The sequence below is a fragment of the Danio rerio genome, chromosome 10 (assembly GCF_049306965.1).
Source record: "Danio rerio strain Tuebingen ecotype United States chromosome 10, GRCz12tu, whole genome shotgun sequence".
Classification (NCBI taxonomy): domain Eukaryota; kingdom Metazoa; phylum Chordata; class Actinopteri; order Cypriniformes; family Danionidae; genus Danio; species Danio rerio.
This window is the reverse complement of record NC_133185.1, coordinates 22,838,198-22,850,228: the sequence shown is the minus strand read 5'-3', so window position 1 is coordinate 22,850,228 and position 12,031 is coordinate 22,838,198. Positions and strand designations below refer to the sequence as shown.

At 34.9% G+C, this 12,031-nt stretch overlaps 1 protein-coding gene across 2 annotated transcripts; it reads left to right on the top strand.

Moving 5' to 3' along the window:
• Positions 1-5,154: 5,154 nt before the first annotated feature.
• ppp1r3c2a (protein phosphatase 1 regulatory subunit 3C2, duplicate a) lies at positions 5,155-7,351 on the top strand. Of its 2 annotated transcripts, none has more exons than NM_001366731.1 (3): positions 5,155-5,327; positions 5,432-5,495; positions 5,818-7,351. In NM_001366731.1, the coding sequence occupies exons 2-3, from the start codon at positions 5,482-5,484 to the stop codon at positions 6,890-6,892; spliced, it is 1,089 nt and encodes a 362-aa protein (NP_001353660.1). In that variant the 5' UTR covers positions 5,155-5,327; positions 5,432-5,481; the 3' UTR covers positions 6,893-7,351. The 2 variants fall into 2 exon arrangements, with proteins under 2 accessions (NP_001353660.1, NP_001353658.1); NM_001366729.1 differs by having other exon boundaries at positions 5,429-5,495.
• Positions 7,352-12,031: the final 4,680 nt, after the last annotated feature.

Below are 12,031 nucleotides of genomic sequence, written 5' to 3'. Positions count from 1 at the left end.
GACAAAGGAATGCTGATGAAACTTTTCATTGTCCTGATATTTTTCTGACAGAAAAAATATCTGTGAAATAAATTAACAGTAGGCTCTGGCTCAACAAAAAAGAATTTATATTCTGAATAAATTAGCTTTTTGAATAAATCAGGTGAACCAATGGCTTACTAATTAATTAACTGATTAATTAAAAGTCATTTAATTCATTCTTGAAAGAAACAAATCAAACAAATAAATGACTCTGTGACTTGACAATATTATATTGCAATTGTCATTTATGTAATAATTGATATTTAAAAAAAACATGAAAATATCGAGAGATTTATTGGTGTCGTGCAAATAAATAAGTTCTAAGTTTAACATTGCTTTACTGTAGAATGTTGCTTCTCAATAAAAAAGTCATCCTCAAATACATATTTATTCAATAAGATTTTTCAATTAAACTTCATCAGTTCATCGTTAACATTTTATGTAAATCTTGCTATCTAGTTTCATAACAATGTTGATATTACGTAAAATTACAGTATGCATTTATGCAAAAGATATTGCTAACAATTACAGTATTATATAACCAAAACTTAACAGCCAGTTTCTGCAGTAAACAGTGGAAAAATCCAGAACAATTAGTGTTTAGATCATCGGCCTACATTCTCCTTCTGTTAGGGCGTGTTTTTTTTCTTTTTCTTTTGGAGATTTCAAGGGATTAAGAGTCGTCTTTTTATAGGAATATTTTCAGCAGGCAACTCTATGACACAATTCATCCAGCTAGTAAATTTTGTAACTCACCTAAGTGTTGTTTAAACTAAAATGACCTAATTTCAGCTTTCAAACAAACAGGTATTCTTTAGCTTGTGATCTGCAATAAATTTTTGAACTTATTAGAAAACCTTTGACAACAAAATGTGTATTGCTTTTTCATATCATGAAACACACTGCTGCTTATCTGTATTCCCTTTGCCTTAAATATACATCAGCTAAATCATATAATCAAAATGTTATCTGTCTGATATATATACAGAGTTTTTGCTAATTCAAAGAATGCAACATTATGCAGTCATTCCTTCTGTGTACTGTAAATCTAATGGCCTATTGTGAATTTGAAAAGTCAAGATCCATCATTTTTTTAAAAATATCTTTCATATACAGTATGTTCATATAATACTGTATATGCAGCGTCACATACACTCTCAGAAATAAAGGTAGGAGCTGTCTCTGGGCCAGTACTTTTTCAAAAAATACATGTTTGTACCCAAAGAGTCTACAGTGGTACTCAAAGGTGCATTATAGTGTCCAAATGTACATAAAAAGTACTTTTGAGGTACCATAATGGACCCTCTAGGTGCAAATATGTACCTTTTGAAAAGGTACTGCCCGGTGGGTGACAGCTCCTGTACATTTACTTCTGAGTGTATAGTATACTCATATACAGTGTGTGTGTGTGTGTGTGTGTGTGTGTGTGTGTGTGTGTGTGTGTGTGTGTGTGTGTGTGTGTGTGTGTGTGTGTGTGTGTGTGTGTGTGTGTGTTAGTGTGTGTGTGTGTGTGTGTGTGTGTGTGTGTGTGTGTGTGTGTGTGTATACAGTTGAAGTCAGTATTATTAGCCCCCCTGAATTATTAGAACACCTGTTTTTTTTCCCCTGTTTCTGTTCAACAGAGAGTAGATTTCTTCAACACATTTCTAAACATTATAGTTTTAATAACTCATCTCTAATAACTGATTTGTTTTATCTTTGCCATGATGACAGTAAATAATATTTGACTAGATATTTTTCAAGACACTTCTATGCAGCTTAAATTTATTTTAGCCGAAATAAAACAAATAAGACTTTCTCCAGAAGAAAAAACATTATCAGACATACTTTGAAAATGTCCTTGCTCTGTTAAATATAATATGGGAAATATTCAAAAAAGCAACACAAATTCAAAGGGGGGCTAATAATTCTGACTTTAACTATATATATATATATATATATATATATATATATATATATATATATATATATATATATATATATATATATATATATATATATATATATATATTCATATAGTGCACTTTCTTATAGGACATCAAGTCAAGGACTTATTTTTATTAGAACTGGTGATGCAAACAAATAACTTTTTTATAATGTTTTAAATGTTTTTTTTCTAATATTATTTCATAAACTGTAGTTGTCTCACACAGTTAAAAAAGAACTATAAAATTAGCCAGTGCATTTACATTGTTTTGTTTTACCAGCATTTGCTATATATTTAAACCACAACAAAAAGCAACACATAATGAAAAATTACACAGAATTTATCACAAAATAAAAAATTGCGGTAACTCCTAAAGACTTTGCAATAACTATACAGGTAGGTGCTATTCCCTCTAGATTGTACATTCTTTTTAAAAACAATACAGTATCACTAGGAACCATCATCATTCCAGAACCAGTTAATTCCAGAACCAGTTACAAGTAAAATTTGTTTTGCTATAAAGAAAAATAAAGACTATAAAATAAGAGCTCCATTCCTCAAAAACACTATATCTACCCCTCCTGCTATCTCACATTACAACAGTCTTTTTGATCATTTAAATTGAGAAAATATTTGGTGTATACAGCAGAAGTTTTTCCTTACTAATAATGTAAAGAAATATATTTTAAATCATTATATAACATTTACCCTGTCAATAACTTGTCAGAGACCCTGTCAAAGACTTTGATACAAATTGCTTCTTTTGTCAGAATAATGCTGAAACTCTTCCTTACTTATTTTGGTCATGCAACTTTGTGTTCCTATTTTGGCAAGGTGTTAATTTATTTATCTAAAATATCACTTCACAAAATTTTTCTGTCGCTTTCAAAAGTCATTATTTTTGGGATTTTTACACAAATTTTAATGTTTGCTTTATTCATTCATTCATTTTCTTTTCGGCTTAGTCTCTTTATTAATCTGGGGTCGCCACAGCGGAATGACCAGCAAAGTTATCTAGCATATGTATTACACAGCGGATGCCCTTCCAGCTACAACCCATCACTGGGAAACAAACACACACAGTCATTCACATACGGTCAATTTAGCTTACCCAATTCATCTGTACTGCATGTCTTTGCACTCGTAGGGAAACCGGAGCACCTGGAGGTGGATCGTGGGGAGAACATGCAAACTCCACAAAGAAATGACAACTGACCCAGCTGAGGCTTGAACCAGCAACCTTCTTGCTGTGAGGCGTGTTTGCTTTATAATAAACCTTATTCTTTTTTATGCAGATTTTATATTAATAAATGAACATTTTCAAATTGCAAGGCAATATTTACAGCATTTATACAAGAGATTAAAAATGATTTACAATTCCAGATTTACGTAACAAAAAAAGCATGCAATATAGGCCTATATACAATTTGCGCTACCTTCTTTATATGTATAATTTTTAAAATCTCTAAATTGCTATTCTTTTCTTATATTGCCTTTTCACTCTCAATTACTTTATCTATTATATACCTATACACATATCAGATAACCTGATATTTCTTTGTTTTTTTATGTTTGATTGCTGTTTTTTTTTTTTCATCTTTTTCATTCTTTATTGGCACTATTGTAAATAATCCAATTACTTTTATTGTAAATTATGTGTGCCAAATGTATCGTTCTGTTATACAATAAATGTTCAAAAGCAGGGGGGTTTTGGGTAGTTTGATGTGCAATTATCCAATTTTGAAAGTATGCTATCATAATTTGTGAAAATAATTAACAAAAGATGGCTTTAAGAATAATAATCAATAAAATAACCAACAAAAGAAGGTTTTTTATTATTTAAATGGACAAATTCTGAGGAAATGAGATGGCCACTTTTGGATGGCTAGTTTTTAATTTAGCTTAATTTGACTATTTTTAACATAATTCCACTTTTTTGATGTTTGTTTTTTATGATGGATAACAAATTTGCATTAAAAATTTTAAAATTAAATTTTTTTTATCTCATAACATTATATATAAAATTGTAATAATTTACTGTTTAAATGCTCATTTGTGAATAAACACATTTTTGTAAACAAAAAATGGTATGATAAGCACTGGCTGCATGGTGGTGCAGTGGGTAACACGTTTGCCTCTCAGCAAGGTCGCTTGTTCAAGCCTCGGCTGGGTCAGTTGGCGTTTCTGTGTGAAGTTGGAATGTTTTTCCTGTATTCAAATGGGTTTCATTCGGGTGCTCCGATTTCCCCCACAGTCCAAAGACATGGTACAGGTGAATTGGGTAAGCTAAAATTGTCTGTAGTGTATGAGTTTAAATCATGTGTATGGATGTTTCCCAGTGATGGGTTGCAGCGGAAGGGCATCCGCTGCATAAAACATATGCTGGATAAGTTGGCGGTTCATTCCACTGTGATTAATAAATGGACTAAGAATCAAAAAGGGACTAAGCTAAAAAGAAAATGAATGAATGAATGAATGAATGAATGAATGAATGAATGAATGAATGAATGAGTGAGTGAGTGAGTGAGTGAGTGAGTGAGTGAGTGAGTGAGTGAGTGAGTGAGTGAGTGAGTGAGTGAGTGAGTGAGTGAGTGAGTGAGTGAGTGAGTGAGTGAATGAATGAATGAATGATCATTTTATTGACAAAAATGTTGTTGCATCAAAAAGTGGGGTAATAACTATTCGAAAAGCTAATCCAGCACAAATTAGTGCTTGTCACTAAAATGCAGTATTTGAACCTCGAATAACTGCCACTTTTTGCTAGAAAAAAAAGAACCACCCCTTTTAATTGGCTTGCTACGGGCTTGCTGCCATGCAAAAATTCGTAAATAAATAAATAAATAAATAAATAAATAAATGCGTATAATATTTTATGCTCTCAGTTCAGTTTCAAAGATATTCGAATTAATGTTCATGAAAAATTATTTTCCTTTCATTGACAATCAGCGTTAAATAGTTGACTAAACTCACTAAAGCATGTAAAATGGCATGCCTAACATGCCTTCCCCTTCCCTCTCGTCACTCATTCAATAAAAAGTGATCGCCAACTTCAAACGCATGGTGGGATGGGATGATTTTACTTTCGTTGAGACTGACATTGATTCATCAGCTGTACTGTACATGCTGTCCTAACGCTCAAATACACGTGACGAAATAAAACCACGCCCTCTTTGAATGCGCTTTAAAAGCATCGAGAAGCGAGAGAGGGGTAGAAAACACACAGCTTGAGTGAGAGAGTTCGAGCGCGGCTTCATTGAATGACAAAGAGTGATGTTTACTTCCTACAACTACTCATGTCGTGTATTTCCTTGGCAATGACCGCTTTTCTACATTAGGACGCTGAGGACAACTTATTTGAGCACTCATTTAAAAAATAAAGGTACGTGAAGGAACCTTAGATATTCTGCAGGATTTATAACCACCAGTCGTTTGTAAATAGGTTTAATAACCTTATCTTAACTTGTGTTTTTTTATTTTCAGCAGACATTCCATTTCACCATCATCCGTATCTGAGGTTCATCTGATAACCAAAAATGAGCATCACAAAGTAAGTTTAGTTGTTCACTGCACACAATAATACATGTGATATCACAAAAAGCAAAACAAATATTTTTGTTCTTGTTGTTGTTAGGTTACAATATGATTTAAATATAATTTATTAGTTGTTTTTTTTACATTTAATATATTTTAATATTGTTTATAATTTAATGACCTGTTGTCATAACAATAATAGTCAATCATTCTTAATTTTATATCATTATATATATTTTTTTTAAATCAGCTTAAATTTAGACTATATTTTCTGACTCTTGGAAATTATTGCATGTATTCCAAATTGTCTAATTGTATTTTTTCTCTGTGTTTTACAGGCAGTATGTTTTAAGTAGCAACCCTTTCCCTGAGCATGTGATGCCAGTTGATCTGTCCATGAATGCACAGATCACCTCTTTCGCTTCCAGGTCCTCTACAGACCGGCACAGATTTTCACCATCTTCACCTACATCTTCACTGTCCTCATCCAGCTCTGGCGGCTCCCTGTCCTCCTACTCTTCGGGTACAAGCACACTACGCAAGAAAAAGCAAGTTGTATTTGCTGATTCAAAAGGTCTCAATCTTGTATCCATCCGCATCTTTATCGCTGACCCTTCAGAGATGGAAACAGAAGAGGCAGCACAGTCCGAGGAGCTTGTGAAGCCTAGAACGCCAGTGCAGAACCTGAGATTTAAAGTGAAGCTTGGTTTTTCACAGCCTGTCCCAGACATTGCAAGCTTGATGAAAAACTTTGTGCAGTTGGAGAGCTGTAGAGTGAAAGGAAGGTTATTGAGTGGAACTGTACGGGTCTTCAACCTCATGCTTGACAAGACTGTTTTTGTCCGCATTACTTATGACTCATGGCGGAGCCACAGAGACATCCCATGCATTAATGTAAGAGAGCCACATTTATCTTTTCAGACTGCTTTGTTTGAATTTATGGAATATCTACCATCTGATCTGGACCCAAAGGAGCTGCTAGAGTTTTTTGTGGTTTTCTGTCCTGGTAATGTCAAAAAGCAATATGTGGACGACAACGAAGGTAAACAATACCAGTTACATGTGGAAAATGTGGCTGCAGAATCACGTCTGGGGTCATCGGAATCTCGCCTGGCACCATTAGAACACCGTCTGGTGTCATCAGAATCTCGCCTGTCACCATCAAAACATCGTTTGGTGACAACAGAGCATCGTCGAGCACAATCAGAAGCTCATCGATTGGCAATAGAGTCTCGCACAGTTACGCTAAGGCGGCGTTCCTTCATTACACCAAGTCCCCAGTGCTATTCTGCATGGCCAGCAGAAAGAGTTCTTGACCAACAAAGGATGACAAACATGACATGCAGAGCCTCACCAGACCATCGGGTATCCAAGAATTTCAGATCGACAAGTGTTACTCAAGTAATATGTTAAGAACGCTCTAATCCAAGTTAGATTCAGTTGCAGATTCGGCCAAGTATGAATACAGTGACTTTCTGCACCTCATGAATTATTGAATGGACTTCTGTTGCACAGTACTTGCGGGTTTGCACATGCTGCTGAAGCAGTTTAATGTTAATGTTTACCATGCACATGTAAATATGTTTTAATTTGCACTTTACGTATTTACACTAGCTTATACAGGGTTAAAAGATAACTGGTTCACTTTCCCTATCACCCATTTTTTCAGTCTTGAAAAGGTGAAAGTGAAGTGTCCTATGTCACATTTAAAATCCTATGTGTGTGTGTGTGTGTGTGTGTATATATATATATATATATATATATATATATATATATATATATATATATATATATATACAGTTTGTACAGTATATATAATAATTATGTATTTATTTTTCAACTTTTTTATTAAAAAAAATTAAATGCTTTCAATGAACCTGTGCATAATTTCTCATTTCACCTTACACAGCAGGAAATGGAATTGTGCCATTCAGTCAATGGTTTTTGAGGCCAAAAACAAATGTTGAGCAGAAGCTGGTACATGCCGGGGGCGTTGTCATGCCTAAACTGGTCTCATGACTTAATCCTGTCAAGACACTCCTTATGTCTATTATTTGACTGAAACCGCACCTAGCAACCACAAAACAATTAGTTTTCAAGAATGTTCCAGCTGTTCTCATGGACATAGAACATTTCATACCTAAAGTTCCAAAGGTATTTCACAACACTGCATGGAGCTTTATTGTCACAACAATGTAAAATAATAAATGTAAACTAAATAAATAATATAAAATAATTAGATCTTAAAAACAACATATTTTTAATGAAGCCATCATAGAATTAATAAATGCATAGCATTTATTAGTGTTAAAAGATGTCAAACATGATCCCAACACAAAGCACAACCTGGTCAGTAGGTGTGTGATTATATACAGTATACATGAACATTATCATAGCACATTCACTACAGTTTAAAAAATGGTAATAAAATATGACAAAAAAAAAATCTTCACAATCTTCATAATGTCATGTTAGTCTGACAATATGCACGTAAATCAATATTTTGTTGTTTCACCATTAGCCTCAATGTCAGCCTGTAGTCTCTGCTGTCAACCAGCTTTATGCAAACCTGAACTTCAGTATTTTTGCAGACTCACTGCATCAGATTCTACTGCGCCTGTTGACTTTTAGTCCACTGTATGGAGAATTCCAGGATACAATTTGTCACTCATTCAAACAAGATGACCTCAGTTCAGTCAATTAGCTATGTAGGAAACATGAGAAGATATTGTTAGGTACACATCTTTGTTGTTTTTGGCACAACATGTTAATATATTCATTGCTGTAGGGTTGAGGTCAGAGATTTACACTCACTAAAAGAATGTCTTTAGGGTTAAGAAAAAATCATGTCAAACTTATAGTAAACAACTGGCAGCTGTAGTTGCCATAAAAGAAATCAAGATAACTTTTCTGTGGTGGGATGTTAGAGTTTTTACTGCATGTAGTTATAACCACATAACTAATACAAAAGCCTGGATGAGACCAGATTTAGGGAGACAGTGATCTGCCCAAAAGAGTGAATGAATTGCTGCAGTTTGATAAACATCTCGATGTTATTCAAATGTGTATATCTATATTAATCACTGCAAAAAAAGTCTTTCAAATTTTCTTAATTTTCTATTGTTTATGGTTTTTATTGCACGTGAATCAATGTGGCATCACATTTTTTTTTTGTAATAAAATTAATTAGATCTAAAAATAGCACAAGGCAGTGCCATTATCTCACTAATAGCAAACCTTATTCATAAAGGGAATAAATTGTGCAAGTTAATCCACTGGAAAAAAAAACAGCTTGCTTTGGTAATCTTCCATCAAAGTCTGACCAGTTGCTTTCATATGGTGACGGTCATACCTGGCAACATTCAGATCCTAAAAAAATCTGGGAGATTCTATCAGGGGTTGGATGCGCAAAATGAAGAGCGGGGGGTGGGTGGTGGTGGTGGGGGGGGTTGTTTTGTTGCGCGCGAACTGAAGAACTGGGGGGTTCCGGGAGTTATACGGCAGATGGCCGTACGGGAAAGTTCTGGGAAAAACTTGAGCGTTGGCTGGTATGGTGACGGTCCTTCTGTTGACGTCAACTTGATGGCTCTCATAGCAATTGTTTACTACAATTGCCGCGGACCAGTACCAGACAAAAAAAAAATCATTAATTATTCCCGTTTTATTTATTATTGGAGTCTGAACAATCTTTTATTTTGAAAAGTCTTTTATTTTGAAAAACGACCGTATTCTCTCGATCTTACATCTCGAGATTAAATCTGTCTTTTGAAAGTTTTTTACTTAGGGGAAACAGCCCAGTGATGGACCCGCGAACTGCCAAGGAATGAATCCGCAAACTATTTGTCAACAAAACAGGTAAATCCACCTGTCCAAATGCACCGTCTGTGCAAGAAGAGGAGTTACTGCTGGAGATCCCAAATGATGGTGGCCTTATAGGGGCCGTTCGTATATCGCATCTTTTCTAGAGTTCATACAAGTTTGTTGTTTCCAATGGAGGTGTGTGGCTTACACGCACAAGTGGCATGACGCACTCGTGCCTTCCAGACCAGACGCATTCAGTTAAATGAATCCCGCCAGAGCACTGCAAGACACATGACAAGAACTGACTGATCAGCTTCAGCTTATATGAAATATACATATTTTGGTAGACTAATTATCTCAGACAAACACAGAACACCTATTCACTGTAGTGCTTTGTAATTTGTTCCATAAATAAAACTTGTATTAGAGTGACAGCAATATTTGGTCAGTTTGTCTTCCGCTGAGACAAAGGTTGACGGTTGCCTAGCCTTGATCATATAGACCATTTCAATGTGATCATATCATTGGCTCATGAACATTTCCTACTTGTTATCAACTAGGAAATGTTCCTTTTCTGCATTGACAAACTTTTTTCTTTTCTGCATTGACAAATGTCCCTATTATACTGTGATAATACTGTGTATGTGTAAGAACATGTATTTCATCATTTAAACATTTTAAAAATGCTCATATTATATGATCTATGATGGGTTAATCTCACGACTCCATTTCAACAGAGATTAGAGCTGGATTTCAACGTTAATTCATCGACTTCTTCCTCAATGCATGAAAGCCAGTGGCTGCTTAACTGAGCGAATATTACAATAAACATTCTAGTGACCTAAACAGTGTGTATCTAAATTGAATAAAGCACATATTATGGGTAAAATGATTGTAATAGCTGTCTCTATAGATTATATATATATATATATATATATATATATATATATATATATATATATATATATATATATATATATATATATAGCTTATATTTATTAACCATAAATGTTGTGTGCTTGCTAGTACTTACATTTTGTGTATTTAAATGTCTGAAACCAAAAATTATTTAAATTTAACAGCTTTCATACTGAACATTCAAATCATTGGTGTGATCAGGTACCAGAAAATGCTGATCACATCAGTGTGGTTGTACACATCTAAGGTTTAAATTATATTTTTCCATAGAAGTTTTCAAACCCAGGAATCACTTTAAAGACTTTTTGGCCTGAATGGCCTTCCATATTGGGCTGCACAGAGTTGTCTTAAGCAATTTGTGTCCTGAGAATACCTCTGCCATGAGTCTGCCCTCAGTCACATTCTTTCCTATCCAGCATGTTCTGTTCTGAGGTAATACTAAGAGATAAAATACCACAAGCACAGGAATTAGAGGTTTCATGAACTGTGCTCAACACCTCTCTCTGTTCTCCACCTCGACCTCAGCCCCAGCCTTGATATCGTGATCTTGTGTGATTTATCCAGCTCAGAGGGAGTGAAACGAACGCACACACCGGAATGCTGGAGGTGTGATGAGAGTCATGCAAACCTGTCACTAGTTTATTGTATCTCTTTTATAAAAACCAGTTCACACACTTTAAATTATGTAAGAAGTAAACCAGTGCTATCTGCAATTATTATCCGCCACCTCATTTCACCTCTGAGCACATCAATGCATACTGTACAATAGCATTAGACTTCAAAATCTATCATACACTCAGCACAATAAGGCGCAAGATGTGTTTGGTGTATTTTGTTGCTGTTTTTAGACCTTTCATTCATTCATTTTCTTTTCAGCTTAGTCCCTTTATTAATGTGTTGTCGCCACAGCGGAATAAACCACCAACTTATCCAGCACGTTTTTACGCAGCGCATGCCCTTACTGCTGCAAACCATCATTGGGAAACACCCATACAATCTCATTCACACACATACACTACGGACAATTTTAGCTCACCCAATTCACCTGTACTGCATCCCTTTGGACTTGTGGGAACCACCTGGAGAAAGCAGGGTAGAACTTGCAAACTCCACACAGAAATGCCAACTGGCTCTTGCTGTGAGGTGACAGTGCTCATACTTTACTTGTCAAAAAGTATTATAACAAATTAAATGGATTCCTTGTTAAATGACAATCTATTCAACTGGTGTGGTAAAGAGATTTATTTTAGCTAGGAGTGACTGAGTTATCTTTATGCTACAGAGTACTAGTTTGCTCCTGAGTTGAGTCAGTCCCGACACTCTTGGAAATAAAGGTACATGAGCTGTCACTATTTTTACACAAGGTACAAATTTATACCTTAAAACAGCGGCTCCCAACAGAGGGATCCTGGCCCACAACGGGGCCTCAGCGAGCTTTGTGTGGGGTGGCGTCATATTTTAAATTTCTTAGCATTCTTATGTTGCCTAAGTTTATTTTATCCCCTAGCTCATTGGTCCTCAACCTTCAGTCGATGTATCAATTGGTACCAGGCTGAACAAGAAATCATTCATTATTTCGGTTTTATTATTATTTGAGTCTTAACGAAAATAATAAAATTTTATTTTAAAAAGTCTTTTTTTTTTTTTTTGAAAAATTACCGTATTCTCTCGCTTACATCTCGGTCCCTTTAGCACCCAAATTTAACCCAAAAGCAGCAAAATGAGTAAGAAACAGACATATTTGGAAAGTTTCTTTGCCAAGGAGAAAAGGCCAAGTGAAGGACTGCTATGAAATGGATCTGCAACCCATTTGTCAACAAATCAGGTGAATCC